Raw genomic sequence first — 17766 nt, 5'->3', positions numbered from 1 at the left:
CGGCATGAATCGACCACGTGATTCCTCCAATAGGCATGATGATGGTAGAGTGTCGCCGAAGTGCATGATGACGACGCTGAGCTTGACATCACCCCAGTGAGCGGGGAGATGCGAACAAGGTAGGGCATTGGCGAGCGGGGCGGCAAACAGGACAAAGGAGCTCGAGGGTCGATGCAAACGAGCAGGGCGGCGCGATGAACTAGCTGGACGGCAACAGAGTGGGATGGCGCAAGCTCTTGCATGGAGATTTCGACTAGAGGGGTGGGATTTTTATTGGTTGGAATGGCCGGTCTAGATTCAATTCCAGTTCAGTCTGACATACTAATATTTTTGTGCCACTTGTTGTCCACCTAAACTATTTCGCGGATTAGATGCGATATGAACTTCCAAGAGTTCAAGGTTTATTTCGGTACAAATAGAAGTTTTAGGACAAAAAGTAAACGTGCTGAAGAGATCATGGGTGAAAAGTAAACTTGACCAAACAGAAGTTTTTTAAAAGTTAATTCTTGCTAGATTGAGTGTTGACATAACTTATCAAATCCCACCCTTCAAATTTGGCTACAACTCTAGAAGTGTCTAATTTATTACCCTAACCCCCTCCATGTCTTTGGGCCCTGGCCTGGGCGCCCCGTGGTGCTCCAGTACTGGGGGTGATAGAAAACTCAAGTGGTGCTCCTAGGAGGAGACTCTGGTCCACGATTACCCTAATCACGTGGGAAATCTAGAATTACCAGAATGCAAGAATTTTCAACAACATTTACTTCATGCCGTTGTTGGTCTTCTAAAAAAATTTAGATGAAAGGAAGGTATGGTACACGGCTGGTGGAGGAGATTGTATCTTAGGTTTCCCCTTTTTTCCGGTGTTTTCATTGGCTTCAGGCACCTGCATGTTTTGCTCTTTCTACATTAATATTAAAGGCAAACCTTTTTTTCGTAGTTAAGAAAACATATTTACATGGGGATGAGAATATGAAATGTGTTAATTTTTCCTGTGGGCACGTACAAACACAAAATGGCCCATACAGCCTCAAAACACTAGCATGTCAGCCAAAAGGCCCACAATATTTTGCTCTCAGGTGAGGGGGTACCTCACAATTAACTTAATATGTCATGTGGGGTGTCTAGCTTACATCTTGACCATTGTATAGGGTGGATTGATAATGAAGGTACGACTCGGCCATACTAACTTTAGTTTGAACTCATAGATTCCATTGATATGAGAGGACTGATGAGCTTGTCATTTTAGATTATTGGGTTCTAGAATTCTTATGTCTGAAAGATTGCTGCACTAGCCAATTGAACTAAAAGTTCAAACTGATGGAAAGAGATTAGGCAGTGTATTTATATTCAACACTCCCCCTCACGTCTAGACTATTTTAGTCCTTAGCGTGGGTTCGGTGTGGGTTGCAGAATCTTTTTTTTTATTTTTAAATCTGCGTGAGCAGGATCTTGAACTCGAGACCTCTTGGCTCTGATACCATAAAAGATTGCTGCACTAGCCAATTGAACAAAAAGTTCGAACTGATGGAAAGAGACTAGGCAGTGTATTTATATTCAACAATGTCAATGTTGGGTATGTTGTACTTCAATTGCAGTAGGAGAAGAGTCACCTTATGATATTTTCATTCTTTGTGCAGGGGAAATTCTAGCATCCTTTTTTGCTCTTCCAGCACTACGCTTCTTGAGACTTGATCAAAATCAACTTTCAGGTCCTGTAGAAGAGTTTGATGCGGCGTCTTCATGCTTGATTGAAGTGGTATTGAGCGGTAATGTATTGACAGGATAGTTTCCTAAGTCGTTCTTTCAGCTGGCAAGTTTGACAAGTCTAGAAATCGACCAGAACAACTTCGTAGGTTCGGTGGATCTTTCATCCTTTGGGAGGTTAAGAAAGCTCACTGGTTTGGATCTTTCACACAATAAGTTGTCTATTATGATAGAGGAAGGCACTAACTCTTTGTCTACCTCTCTGTTTGGATTGGAAGCCTTGGGTCTTGCATGTTGCAATATAACCAAATTTCCTAGTTTTTTGACACATCTTGACAGCATGTCTTATTTGGACCTTTCTTGCAATAGAATCACTGGGGATATACCGAAGTTGATATGGGAGAGATGGAACAATAGCCTCTTCCAGTTAAATCTTTCACACAATATGTTCACCGGTATGCAACTTACTCCATATGTTCTTCCTTTCGGTAGATCCTTGGAAGTTCTTGATCTTAGTTCCAATAGTCTTCAGGGACAGATTCCCATGCCAAAATTATCAGCAGAATATTTGGATTTTTCACACAATAATTTCTCTTCTGTTCTTCCAAACTTCACTCTGTATCTCAGTCGTACCAACTATCTCAGGATGTCCAGCAATAGTATAAATGGATATATACCAAATACAATTTGCGCTTCCAGGCTCAATGTCCTTGATCTGTCATATAACAACTTTAGCGGGCCGATTCCTTCCTGTCTGATTGAAAATCCACGACGGAGCGTATTAAATTTGAGAGAGAATCACTTCGAAGGGACCATGCCATCTAATATTTCAAGTGAATGTACTTTCCAGACAATTGATTTACATGGCAATAAGATTGAGGGGCTGCTTCCAAGGGCACTTTCTAACTGCAATAAGTTGGAGGTTTTTGACATTCGAAACAATCTAATAGTTGATACTTTCCCATATTGGCTAGGGAAGCTTTCCAGTCTGTATGTTCTTGTCTTAAGATCCAACCGATTCTATGGTTCCATAGATTTTTTTTTGAAAAGGGGATATAAACCCCAGCCTCTGCATCGTGATGATGCACACGGCCTTTATTAATAACTTGAACATTCAATAGTGATATTTAATACAAGAAACACGGACCACTCATAGTTGAAACAAAAATCAACCGGCGAAACATCAACTCTTAAAAACTAGGCCAACTAAGCATCCTGTAGTTGACTAGTGTGACACCAATCAGCCTGGAACAAGATATTCTGAGCGAGAGATGGGTGCATCCAGTATCCATAAACACTCGCTGGTACCTTCCAATCTAGCTTGCAAATTGTTGATCTTGCCTTGAACAACTTCTCCGGCAATTTGAATTCAGAATGGTTTGGACAGTTGAAATCAATGATGGCTAAGTTCAATAGTAGCGGAGATATTGTCCGTGCTACAAACTTATCAGGTATGGCGGACTTTTACCAAGATTCTACTGAGATCACATACAAGGGGTCCTACATGACATTTGATAGGATATTGACTACCTTAACAGCCCTTGACACCTCAAATAATAGATTGGAAGGTACCATTCCTGAGTTAGTTGGACGGCTTGTTTCACTGCGTCTACTAAACATATCGCACAATGCCTTCACAGGAAGAATTCCATCCCAGCTTGGTGGCATGACTGATCTGGAGTCGTTGGACTTTTCTTGCAACCAACTCTCAGGGGATATTCCGCACGAACTTGCAGATCTCACCTTTCTGAGCATCCTGAACTTGTCTGAGAACCAGTTGGTGGGAAAGATACCACAATCACGCCAGTTCTTCACATTTGACAGTAATTCATTCCGAGGGAACTTGGGACTATGTGGACCGCCATTGTCCAACCCCTGTGGCGTTTCTCCTGCTCCTCCAAGCCCAGGGTACGAGGATGATTCATCTCATGTGGATGTCGTCTTGTTTCTCTTCGTCGGGCTCGGCTTCGGTGTCGGATTCGCTGCTGCCATTCTTGTGAGATGGCGCCGGATCGGCGAGTGGTTTGTTAAATATACGAGAGCTTTGCGGACCTAAATGCTTCCAAGTGCAAGCATGCTTTCTATTGAAGCGTAATGTGGCTTCCACATATATACGTTTGTGCGTCTTCTGTCGCCTTTGCTGCTAAAGTTTTGTAAGTGTGGATTGATAGTTGACACTCATGTTTTTTTCGAAATGGGGATAAAATCCTGGCTTCTGCATCATGATGATGCACACGGCCTTTTATTAAGAATATACGAGTACATAGTTTTAAAACATCTCAAGCATCGCCCAGAATTGATACAAAAATCAACGAGCGAAAGAAACAAATCAAAAATTGACTACACATTAGCGGAGCCGCCTATTGTGTCGCCAGCCAGCCTAGCACAAGATATACTGAGCGACCATCTGGAGCCGTGTGCATCCAGTAACCATAGCATCCCGCTGTCCTTCCGGTGACAGGAGAGCCCACAGCTGAACCCAATGTGACACCATATGGATAACCTGCAAAAAGTGAAAAGATGGTTTTTTGTTAAAAATGATGTCATTCCTCGCCCTCCATATAGACCAACATAAGTCAGAAACACCAATACGGATAAAAGCCTTAGATTGTCTATCAACTCCATTTAATCAATTACCAAACATATTCGTAATATTGGTTGGAGGTGGAAGATCATATGTGAAATTCACCGTGCGCCAAAGTAGTTTAGCTAAAGGGCAAGTTATGAAGAGGTGTTCAATAGTCTCCTGCTCTCCACAAAAAACACATTTTGTACACCAATTCCACCGACGTTTAGCTAAATTATCTTTAGTAACCAACACCTTATTACTCAGAAACCACATAAATTTTTTAATCTTAAGAGGAACTTTAACTTTTCATAAGTATTTTCTCAAAAAAGGGGTGTGGTCATTCATAAGATCTTCATACATAGATTTCACTGTAAACAAGCCATTGGATGTCAAACTCCAAACAAATCTATCATTCTCTCCATTTAGATTAACCATCATCAATTTTTGGCATAACGGTAACCACAAAGTCCATTTGTTTCCCGCTAACACCCGTCTGAAAGTAATATTTCAGAGGTGTTTGAGCTAACACATGAGGTACCGTTACATTCTTATGATGCACAATATTATATAACGATGGATATTGCTGGGCCAGTGGTATTTTTCCTAACCAAGTATCTTCCAAAAAACGAGTAGTTGTTCCATTACCCACTTTGAAAAAACCTCTACTAAGGAAATCATCCTTAACCCCCATCAATCCCTTCTAAAAGGGAGAGTCGGTAGGCTTAGCTTTCACGTCAGATAAGGTCTTTTGTCTTAGGTATTTGTTACGTAGCAATTCTTCCCACACCCCTTCCTCATTAAGAAGTTTATAAAGCCACTTACTCAATAAACATCTATTTTTGAGTTCGAGAACCTTAATACCTAAGCCCCCTTGATCTTTGGGTTGGCAGACAATATTCCATTTTGTAAGTCTATATTTTCTTTTATTTTCATCTGACTGCCAAAAAAATCTAGACCTATAGAAATCCAATCTTTTTCGTACCCCAATAGGTATCTCTAGAAAGGACAACATAAACATAAGTAGGCTTGTTAAAACTGAATTGATAAGGACAAGTCTATCCCCATAGGATAGTAATTTGCCTTTCCAGCATCCCAATTTGCTTTCAAACCGGGTCTCCACTGAATACCAATCAGAATTTCTGAGTTTTCTGTAATCGATATGAATACCTAAGTACCTAAAGGGTAAGGAACCAGCATCGCATCCAAAAATCTGCTTGTACTGATCAACCTCGTCCTTTGCCTTTCCAAAACAAAAAATCTCACTTTTGTGGAAGTTAATTTTAAGGCCTGATAGTTCTTCAAACAGACATAAAATTAATTTCATATTAACAGCTTTTAAGATGTCATGCTCCAAAAAAAGAATCGTATCATCTGCATATTGTAATATAGAGATGCCACCCTCAACAAGATGAGGAATAAGCCCCCCCAATTTGACCATCATTTTTTGCTCGTTCAATTATGATGGCTAGCATATCAACTACAATATTAACAAGTATTGGAGACAACGAGTCTCCTTGCCTCAAACCTTTTTTTTGTCTGAAAATAATGACCAATATCATCATTTACCTTTACTCCAACACTCCCTCCTTGAACAAATTGTTGAACTATTCTACACCATTCGGAAGCAAAACCCTTCATTCTCAAAGTCTGTTGTAAAAATGGCCATTTCACTTTGTCGTATGCCTTTTCAAAATCAATTTTAAACAAAATCACATCCATTTTCTTACTATTTAACTCATGAATGGTTTCTTGAAGAATGACCACCCCTTCTAGTATATTCCTCCCCGGCATAAAAGCGGATTGTGTTGGTTTTATAACTCTTGGGGCAATCCCCGTTATGCGATTTATACCTGCTTTAGTAAATATTTTGAAACACACATTAAGTAGGCAAATTGGTCTATATTGCTGTATTTGAACCGCATCCTCTTTCTTGGGTAATAATGTGATTACGCCAAAATTCAACTTATAAAGAGGCAAGCCCCCCTTACTAAACTGATGAAAAAGCGCCATCAAGTCGTCTTTTATTACGACCCAGAATTTTTGATAAAACTCCGCCGGGAAACCATCCGGCCCAGGAGCTTTATTACATTCCATCTGTGATATCGCCTCATAAACCTCTTCCTCAGAAAAAGGAGCTGTCAAAATCTCATTCTCGACATCTGAAATCTGAGGAATGTCCTGTACCTCCTCCTATACAAAAGAAATATTATTTGGCGCCGGTGCCACAAATAATTTCTTATAAAATTCAGTAATATAGACCTTCAGATTATCCTCACCCACAATGGTTCCTTCTTGTTGCTCTAATTGGAAAATTTTATTTTTTCGATGCTTCCCATTTGCAATCAAATGGAAGTATCTCATATTATTTCCCCATTCTTGAATATGTTTAACTTTCGCTCTTTGAGCCCACTTAGACTCCTCGTCTCTTCTTAAGTTATTTAGATTGTCAGTTGTAGTTTTTAAGGCTTCTCTTTGCGACAGAGTCAAAAAATTAGATTCAGCTTTGACATCTAAATGCGCAATAATACCAAGTAGTCTTTCTTTCTCCTTTTTATACTTGCCACTTTGGTTTTTTGCCCAACCTTTAAGAAATTTTCTTATATGCCTAAGTTTATTCAACCAAACATCCATCGGATTCAAACCCACCCTAACCGAATTCCATTCTTTCTCAATCATATCAAAAAAATCTTCTTGTCGCAACCAGTGCAACCCATAGGCAAATTTTGACTTACTACCCAAATGAGCTTTCACTCCTGAATCAATAAGAATTGGTGTATGATCGGAATCCGCCCTTGTCAATGCACGAACAGTGACTAAGGGAAATTTTTGTTCCCAAGAGATGGAAGCTAGAACTCTATCTAGCTTCTCATAAGTTGGTTCCTCTCTATGACTCGCCCATGTAAACTGTCTCCCCGAGAGAGCAATTTCACGCAAGTTCAAATGTTCAATAATTGCGTTAAAGACAAAAGGCCAACGAGCCTTGAAGTTATCATTAATTTTCTCTTCACGCTTCCGTATAATATTCAAATCACCACCTACCAACATAGGTAATGTTTCAGCCTCACAAATTCTTACTAATTCCGCCAAAAAAATCAGCTTTATGCGCGTCTTGGGCAGCCCCATAGACTGGCACAAGAATCCATTCGAATCCATCTCTCTTGCACTTAATATGAAGGTTTACACAAAAATCTCCAGTACTGACCTTTAACACCTCAAGCGTATCTTAATTTATTCCCACTAGAATACCTCCAGATCTACCATGAGGTGGTAAACAAAACCAAGAGTAATTGTACCCCGCAGCAAGTTGATTCAAAAAAGGAATAGAGAAATTAGATCTTCCAGTCTCCAACAAGGCTATGAAATCTAATTTATGCTCCCTAATTGCCTCTTTGACAAACAAATGCTTAACAGTATCACCAAAACCACCAGGATTCCAATTTATTCCTTTTAGATTCTGCACTAAGAAAACTGTTTTTTGATTCTTCTCCTAGTACTTTTGCAAATATTATTTGTATCATAGATTTTCCTGGTCCTAGTTTTCTTTTCCTTGACTACCGGCTTTAGATGTTCCAAATGATCGTCTAAGTCCAGTGGGATGCCATCATCCTCAATCAAATCCTCACACAAAGTAGATACTTTAGACATCACAAGAGTCGAGGGACCTTCTTCCTTATTCACATTGTCCTCCACATTCTTTTGTAAAATCGTTAAAATTCGTTCCTCTTCTAACAATTTAATTCCTTTAATAGAATTAACGACCTCCCCTTTAGATTGTCCTAAAGATATGCCTAAACGATCCGCCCTATGAATAATTTCAGAATCCAGAATATTAACAATAGAAAATTTTGGAGGGTATATATGGCAGAGAAGATGCCTCCACCAACCATCGAGTACCTTAATTGGTCGGGGCAGGACATAGGATTTACTCAAGCGGATCACCCACCCCAAGTACCACGACCAGGACAAGCAGCCATGATTTTACCGGCAGTGATCGCAGGATTCGAGGTCTCGCGTATATTCATAGATGGAGGGAGCAGCTTGAATCTCATATACGCAGACACTTTGAGGAAGATGAACATCTCCCTAGCAAATTTGACTCCAACAGATACGCGTTTTCATGGCATCACACCAGAAAAGCCGAACTATCCTTTGGGAAAAATCAACCTCGACGTGCAATTTGGAACTCGAGAAAATTACAGAAGGGAGAAGTTGGAGTTTGAGGTTATCGATTTTCCATCACAGTATCACGCTATATTGGGACGACCTGCGTATGCCAGATTCATGGCTGTACCGCATTACACATACTTGCTATGGAGGATTCCTGGTCCCAAAGGTCCAATCACAGTGAAGGGAAGTTTTGCTCTAGCAGATAAATGTGACAAGGATTTTCATAAGCTTTCCGAAACTTTCAGGATGCAGGCTGAGTATGCAGCTTCTCGATTCACTACTGACTACGACGTGCTACCCGATGGAGGAAGGCCACTCAAGGAGCAAACCTTCGACACCTCTAAAGAACTCCAAGGAAGTGCAGATTCACCCGACGGATCCTAAGAAGACGACAGCTATCGCGACAAACATGGATATCGCATAGGAAAGCGCGCTCATCGAGTTCCTCCGTGAGCGCTGGGAAATCTTCGCATGGTGTCCAGCTGATATGCCAGGAGTACCCAGGGAACTTGCCGAGCACCCCCCTTAATTTAGATCCAAGGGCTAGGCCAATCCGACAACCTTTGCGGCGTTTTTCGGAGCCAAACCGCAAAGCTATGCTATCAGAAATAAATCGACTTCGAGAAGCAAATTTCATCAAGTAGCTACATACAGAGGCCACATGGGTCGCTAACCCAGTTCTGGTCCCGAAGAAAAACACTGATGTCCTTCGCATGTGCGTCGACTTCACGTGTCTCAATAAACATTGTCCAAAGGATCACTTTCCCCTCCCGAGGATCGATCAAATTATCGACTCCACAGCGGGATGCGAACGTCTTTCCTTCCTGGACGCATATTCTGGTTACAATCAGATCCGCCTAAAAGAAGAAGATGAAGTCAAAACAGCTTTTATAACCCCCTATGGCGTGTTTTGCTACAGAACAATGCCCTTCGGGTTGAAAAACGCGGGAGCTACATATCAGAGGATGATGCAGAAGTGTCTCGCCACACAGATTGGCAAGAACGTTTAAGTATACATCGACGACGTCGTCATAACAACAAAGCAAGGATTATCTTTGATTGATGATCTTAGAGAAACCTTCGACAACCTCGACAAGTTTCGCCTCAAGCTAAACCCAACGAAATGCTCCTTCGGTGTTCCTGCGGGAGAACTCTTGGGGTACTTGGTATCAGCCAGAGGAATTGAAGCAAATCCCGAGAAAATACAGGCCATCGTGATGATGAGGAAGCCAACCAAGCTCAAGGAGATACAGCAGCTGACGGGTCGTGTCACAGCTCTGAGCAGGTTTGTCGCCAGGCTAGGAGAAAAAGCGCTGCCTTTTTACGCGCTCATCAAGAAAGGAGAAAAATTCGAGTGGAACGAAGAAGCAGACAAATCTTTCGAGCATCTGAAGCGCACAATTTCGACACCACCAGTGTTGGTGGCTCCGAAGGAGAAAGAACCACTCCTGCTATACATTGCGGCTACACCTCAGGTGGTCAGCACAGTTCTCGTGGTGGAACGAGAAGAAGAAGGGAAGATTCATGGAGTTCAGCGGCCAGTATACTTCATCAGCGAGGTACTATCACCGTCCAAGCAACGTTACCCGCATTATCAGAAACTCGCATATGGAGTATTCACAACAGCAAGAAAGTTACGGCACTATTTTTCGGCACACCCGATAATAGTAGTCAATGAGGCACCTCTCTCAAACATCCTAAACAATCCAGAAGCCACAGGACGTGTCTCCCTTTGGGGAATCGAGCTTTCCCCTCGGGACATCACATATGAAAAAGAAAGGCAATAAAGTCGCAGATTCTGCCAGACTTCGTCGCAGAGTGGATGGAGCTACAAAACACGGGACCCCCAGAGTTGTCGAGTGTCTGGCACATGAACTTTGATGGGTCCAAGAGATTGGAAGGAGCTGGAGCAGGCGTGATACTCGTTTCACCCCAAGGCGACAAAATGAAATATATACTGCGGATGACGTTTCCCAACGCATCCAATAATGAGGCAGAATACGAAGCCCTCATACACGGGATGAAGATGGCAAAGACGTGCGGCGCAACTCGATTAAACATCTTCGGCGATTCCCAATTGGTGGCTCAACAGGTGATGAACAAGTGCGACGCGGTCAACGATAGCATGATAGCATACAAGGAGGTGTACAATGAACTCGAGAAACTCTTTGATGGCTGCGAAGTCAATCACATCAGCAGACTTAGCAATGACGAAGCCGACGTTCTGGCAAACATCGGTTCGCAATGCTTACCAATACCACCGGGCGTTTTCTGGGAGGAGATAAGTGAAAGATCAACTAAGGCGAAAAAAGCACCAAAGCAGCCGAAGAGAAAAGAAAAGGCCAAGAAAGGCTCGGGGGCTCCAGCAGCTCAAGAAACAAGCGCATCGGAAGATGAAGAGGAACCTGAAGAGGTTATGATGATACAACTTCCATGGATGCAGGTTTACGTGGCATACATCACAAGGAAAGAGATACCCGAAGATCCGGTAGAAGCACGACGAGTTATTCGACGATCTAAAACGTTCACCGTGGTAAAGGGAGAATTGTACAAAAGGAGCATCTCAGGAGTACTGCAGCGGTGCATCACACCCGAAGAAGGGCAAGTTATATTAAAAGATATACATGATGGAGTATGCGGCCACCACGCAAGCAGTCGAGCAATAGCAGCCAAAGCTTTTCGGGCAGGATTTTATTGGCTGACAACAGTTGAAGATGCCAAAGACATAGTACGCACGTGCAATGCATGTCAGAGATTTGTGGCAAAACCTCATTCACCGGCAGCAGAGCTGATGCCAATACCATTGGCGTGGCCTTTTGCGCAATGGGGGCTTGATATGGTGGGAAAATTATACAAGTCCTGGCCAGGAGGACACGTGTATTTACTCGTAGCTGTCGACAAATTCACCAAGTGGATAGAGGCAGCGCCATTAACTTCGGCAGACGCAACATCAGCTGTGAACTTCGTGAAGGGGATAGTTTTTCGGTTTGGCGTCCCTAACAGCATAGTTACGGACAATGGCATCAACTTCACCTCTCGAGAATTCAAGGAGTATTGCGCAGAAGTAGGCATCAAACTACATTTCGCATCGGTGGCACATCCGCAAACTAATGGCCAAGTCGAGAAAGAAAACGGTGTCATCTGCAATGGCATCAAGAAGAGGCTGATAACACCACTGGAAAAAGCGTTGCACAATTGGATTGACGAGTTACCTCACATGTTATGGAGCATCCGAACAACACCCAATACAGCAACCCAAGAAACTCCGTTCTTCTTGGTCCATGGAGCTGAGGTGGTACTTCCGATAGAGATAGAGCATAATTCTCCAAGAGTCGCAGAATATGACGAAGAAACTTCGAGAAAGGCACTGGAAGATGATGTCGATGCACTTGATGAAGCAAGGGATGAAGTATTGTCCAGAGTAACCAAGTACCAGCAGAACCTGAAGAATTATCATAGTCGACGATTGCGACCTAGATCCTTCCAAGTTGGCGACCTAGTTCTTCGGCTCACGCAAGATAGCCATGAAAAATTCGAGTCTCCATGGATAGGGCCATATATCGTCACTGAAGTAATTCCAGGAGGAGCATATAGATTAAAGGACAAGAAAACAGGGAAGGACGAGCCAAACCCGTGGAACGTGGCGCAGCTTCGGCGGTTCTACGCTTAGAAAACAATATAGTCGAATCTGTAAGCATACATTGTACTGAAGAGCTCGCAAGTTTTCAGACGCACTCTTTTCCTTTCAGGGCACCGAGTGGGGCTGGAAGGTTTTTAATGAGGCGGGCTTGCGATGCTGCAATATAATAAAAAATAGTGATGGCATACATTTTTTCTCGCAAGACTCGGGGGCTCGTACCCAAAGAATCCAGAAAATATCTTCGACTCTCAAAATATAGCTCGAAATTATTTAAAAACCTCGCGATTAATACAACATAGATACGCTAACGACGACACTCGGGGGCTCGAAGAAAACAACATACATATAAACTTGCCCTGACTATACAGGAGTCTCGCAATAATGTTTATAGTACATATGACTCGCAATATACAAACTCCATACTCTGGCTCAAATCGAGCACAATGGAAGAAAAAGAAGATGAACACCTATAGCAAATCATCTATGGTGACTCTTTCACCCTCAGCCGGAGCATCCAGGGCATCCGCATAATGATATTCTTGGAAGAAAGCAGCATCCACCCTTAGAAGCTCTTCAATCATTTTCTCGGCAATGGGTGTCACCGCATCGTTAAGCTTGTCGATGTTTTTGTTGGAGATATGCCCAAGAGACAATAATAAAGTGGTTATTATTATATCTTTGTGTTTATGATAAATGTTTGCATTCCATGCTATAATTGTATTAACCGAAACATTGATACATGTGTGTTATGTAAACAACAAGGAGTCCCTAGTAAGCCTCTTGTATAACTAGCTTGTTGATTAATAGATGATCATGGTTTCGTGATCATGAACATTGGATGTTGTTAATAACAAGGTTATATCATTGGGTGAATGATATAATGGACACACACCCAAATAAGCGTAGCATAAGATCAAGTCATTAAGTTCATCTTACTATAAGCTTTCGATACATAGTTACCTAGTCCTTCGACCATGAGATCATGTAAATCACTTACACCGGAAGGGTATTTTGATTACATCAAACGCCACTGCGTAAATGGGTGGTTATAAAGATGGGATTAAGTATTCGGAAAGTATGAGTTGAGGCATATGGATCAAGAGTGGGATTTGTCCATCCCGATGACGGATAGATATACTCTGGGCCCTCTCGGTGGAATGACATCTAATTAGCTTGCAAGCATGTGACACGGTCACAAGAGATGACATACCACGCTACGAGTAAAGAGTACTTGTCGGTAACGAGGTTGAACTAGGTATGGAGATACCGATGATCAAACCTCGGACAAGTAAAGTATCGTGCGACAAAGGGAATTGGTATCGTATGTTAATGGTTCAATCGATCACTAAGTTATCGTTGAATATGTGGGAGCCATTATGGATCTCCAGGTCCCGCTATTGGTTATTGATCGGAGAGGAGTCTCGATCATGTCTGCATAGTTCACGAACCGTAGGGTGACACACTTAAGGTTCGATGTTGTATAGTAGATATGGAATATGAGATGGAGACCGAATGTTGTTCGGAGTCTCGGATGGGATCCAAGACATCACGAGGAGGTCCGGAATAGTCCGGAGAATAAGATTCATATATGGGAAGTTATTTTTAGGGTTCCGGAAAAGTTCGGGATTTTTTCGGTATTGTACCGAGAAGGTTCTAGAAGGTTCCGGGGGTCCCCTGGTGGGGCCCACTTATCTCAGAGGGGTCCACATGGACTGAGGTGGTGACGCGCTGGCCCATGTAGGCCAGGCGCCCAGCCCAAAGAGGCCCATGCGGCTGCTCCCCAAGGGATAAGATCAAATCCCTTAAAAATAGGAGATAAGATCAAAGGGGGGGCTTTTCTTGGGGGGTGGTACTGTTCACGCGTGCACTGTTCACGCGTGTACTGTTCATTCGGCTACTATTCCTCCCCCTCCAAGTTTCCTCCTCTATATAAAGAGGGGAGGGGCAGGGGTGCCATGTACCCCAAAACCCTAGCCGCCCCTCTCTCCCTCCTTCTTCCTGCGCAGGCTTGGCGAAGCCCTGCAGGATTTTCTCCTCCACCACCACCACCACGCCGTCGTGCTGCTGGGATTCCGAGGGGATCTACCACCTCCGCTGCCCGCTGGAACGGGGAGAGGAAGGACGTCATCGACACCGTACGTGTGACCGAGTACGGAAGTCTTTGCGGATTGCGACCTTTGGAAAGATCGTCTACATCAACCACGAGATCTGATCTCGTTAAGGCTTTGGATCTACGAGGGTTAGTTTCTCATCTATCTCGTTGCTCTAATTTCATAGATTAGATCTTGGCTTTTCCATAGATTGGATCTTGGATTTATTCATCTTTGCGATAGAAATTTTTTGTTTTCCATGCATCGAACCCATCAGTGGTATCAGAGCCGTGTCTATGCATAGATCTGTTGCACGAGTAGAACACAATGAGTTTGTGGGCGGTGTTGCTTTTGTTGCCTTTTGTTATGTGTACGTTGCGTCTTGCGGGATGGTGGGATGAAGCGGCCCGGGCTAACTTTACATGACCGCGTTCATGAGACTTGCTCCACGCTTGACATGCAACTTGTATTGCATAAGTGGCTTTGCGGGTGTCTATCTCTCCCTCCATAGTTTAGATGCAATTTACTCTTTCAATTGACAACACTAGTAGCACCGTTGTGGTTCATGTTCATAGGTAGATTGGATCTTACTCGAAAACCCTAAACCACGTAAAATATGCAAACCAAATTAGAGGCGTCTAACTTGTTTTTGCAGGGTTTGGTGATGTGATATGGCTTTGTGATGATGACTATATTTGATGTATGAGATGATCATTATTGTATTATAGCAACCGGCCGGAGCCTAATGGTTGTCTTTAAATTTGTTAAGACCTGCGTGTCAATCACCATGTAATAGCTTTATTCCATTACTATGAGTTAGTAGTTGTAATAGTTGCTATGGATGGTGGACAACCATGATGCGGCGCCATGGACCTTGGTGCAATGCTGGTGATGATGGATATCATGCTCGTGTGCTTTGGAGATGGAGATCAAAAGCACAAGAAGAAAGGCCATATCATATCACATATTATGAATTGCATGTGATGTTAATCCTTTATGCATCTTATCTTGCTTAGATCGCGACGGTAGCATTATAAGATGATCCCTCACATTCATATCAAGATAATAAAGTGTTCTCCCCTCGTATGCACCATTGCTAAAGTTCGTCGTTTTGAAGCATCTCGTGATGATCGGATGTGATAGATTCTACGTTCACATACAACGGGTGTAAGCCATGTTGCACACGCGGAAATACTTGGGTTTGCTTGACGATCCTAGCATGTACAGACATGGCCTCAGAACACAGGAAACCGAAAGGTTGAACACGAGTCATATGGATGATATGATCAACATGTTGATGTTCACCATTGAAGCTACATCATCTCACGTGATGATCGGACTTGGTGTAGTGACGATGGATCGTGTGCCACTAAACAATTATGAGGGATGTTGTATTAAGTGGGAGTTCATTAGTAATTAGATTAAAACTTGAACAAATTACCATGAACATAGTCTGAATATTATTTTGAATTAAATTTGTAGAAATTGGCATCCGTTATCTACCATGCGCTAGTCTTGTAATTGAGATAGAAACACTGTTAAATCTGACAAGTAACTTTACGGATTGGTACCGTATTGTTAAATAGTCAAGAAATGATTAAGTCCTATTGCAAACTTTTGGTAAACCTCACATTGCTGATTCAAAGAGCAATGGTTTCAATTAGTACCTAAAATCATCTTGTCTCCATGAAACTTGAAGTTCAAATCCGTTTGAAAAGTAAGGAGCTGGAAATTTCGTTTTCAGAAATAAGCGAGGTATGAGATATATGTGATATCTAAGACCTTATTGCAAGATGATAGAATATAATCTAGTTAGACTACATAAACTCATAAGTTTTATGGGAATGTACAAAGATTGAAGGCGCTGGGCATCCCGATCCACCAACTAGTTGGGCACTAACGATATTCGCATATCTATGAAGTGATCGTCCTTAGTATGCACCGTTGCTAAGACTCGTCGTTTCGAAGCATCACGTGATGATTGGGTGTTATAGATTCTACGTGTGCATACAACGGGTGCAAGCCAGATTTGCACATGCGAATACTGAGGTTAAACTTTACGAGCCTAGCATGTACAGACATGGTCTCGAAAAGACGTCATGATTTGATGGATAAAAATTATGAGTGAAATTGTTCATCACATTAAAAGGTTACTAATAATGAAATCCGGAACACTTGTCATGTGATGATCAACTTCAAAGTAAGAACCTTAAGGTTATTGGTATTTGACCAACAAACCTAGAAGTTATTGATGTTGAAGTGTTTTCTGAAAATGAGGAAATCTAAAAGAGAAACTACAAAAGATTTTGGCAGAAAGAAAGAAAAGACTAGAAAGTCTAGCTCAGGTGTATATAGATGATATACATGTTATAGATGTATTTTTTGATTAGTCACACTATGAAATTCTTGGGTATTTGTACCATATTGGTTGGTATGAGATGTCATACAACACAACACAATACAAGAATACAATGGCCTAAGTGACTGACAAGGAATATGGTAATAATGCACATCTAGGAACAAAAATAAAGTGTTATTATGTTCGTCGTTGGCATTCTACCTAGCCCTTTAGATTATAATAAAGAACTTTATAATTGTTATTTTGTTCTGGTCAAATAAAACAATGAGTTGTTCAAATTATGACCGTACTCCATGTACGATGGAGAAGTTATTATAAATCTTAATGGTGAAACACACATGCATAACACTGACGCTAAAATGCCATAAGGCAAATAATGAGAATTCGACTTATTTGTGGAACCGCCATTTAGGTCATGTTAGAAAGGAATGCATGAAGGAACTCCATGCAAATGGAACTTGGAGTCATTCGATTTTTGAATCGTTTCGGCGCTTGCAAATCTCTTCTAAAGAGAATGACTGAAATACCGTTCATAGGCCAAGAGTTGAACGGTTAACTAGCTTAGTGAAAACATACATGATGATGTATATGGTTCTTAGGCATAGTTGTGTGCGGAAGATTCCTCTACTTCATGAAAACTTCCAACAATGAATTGAGTGTATATATAAGGATATATTCAATAAGGAAGAAGTTTGAAACATTTGAATAGATTCAAATAAATTTCAGCATGAAGTGGAAATCATCGTAATAGAAAAGTCAAATATCTATGATTGGATCATGGTGGAAATATTTGAATTACGAGTTTTAGCGAACATCTAAGAGAGTTATGAAATTGTTCTACAACTCACGTTTCTTGGAGTATCATAGTGATGATGGAGTATCCGGGAGACGTATCCAAACCTTGTTGGGTTAATGATGAGATAAAATAAAATGACGCCATTATATTTTTGTGGATTATGCTTTAGAGACTACCGCTTTTACACTAAATATAGCGTCATCATAATCCGTTGAAATGACACCATATGAGCTATGGCATGGGTATAAACCCTAATAGTCCTTTCTTAAATTTTGGTATGCGTAGCATAAGTAAATGAGTTTACAACCAAAATCGGATGAATGTCTTTGTTGTTGTCCCAAAGAACTAATTGGGAATTCTTCCCACTATGAAGTCAAAGACAAAAGTGTTTGTCAATGTTACTTGCTTATTTCCAAGAAAAGTATTTGAGTGGGAGGACAA

The 17766-nt window shown here is 41.7% G+C and overlaps 1 protein-coding gene across 1 annotated transcript; it reads left to right on the top strand.

Annotated features, from left to right (window-relative positions):
* The first annotated feature begins 2518 nt into the window (after positions 1-2518).
* LOC127339150 (receptor-like protein 9DC3) lies at positions 2519-3781 on the top strand. Its single transcript, XM_071827101.1, has 2 exons — positions 2519-2694; positions 3025-3781. The coding sequence occupies exons 1-2, from the start codon at positions 2519-2521 to the stop codon at positions 3758-3760; spliced, it is 912 nt and encodes a 303-aa protein (XP_071683202.1). The 3' UTR covers positions 3761-3781.
* The last annotated feature ends 13985 nt before the right edge of the window (positions 3782-17766 follow it).

This window comes from Lolium perenne, chromosome 3, assembly GCF_019359855.2.
Source record: "Lolium perenne isolate Kyuss_39 chromosome 3, Kyuss_2.0, whole genome shotgun sequence".
Classification (NCBI taxonomy): Eukaryota; Viridiplantae; Streptophyta; class Magnoliopsida; order Poales; family Poaceae; genus Lolium; species Lolium perenne.
Note: the sequence above shows the minus strand (reverse complement) of the source record. Positions and strands in the feature narration are given on the sequence as shown.

Excerpts from the sequence above, each read along its gene's own strand:
- LOC127339150 (XM_071827101.1), top strand. The coding sequence starts at position 2,519 with ATGCCATCTAATATTTCAAGTGAATGTACTTTCCAGACAATTGATTTA. Across the intron at positions 2,695-3,024 it reads CTAGGGAAGCTTTCCAGTCT|CTTGCAAATTGTTGATCTTG; the intron begins GTATGTTCTTGT and ends CTTCCAATCTAG.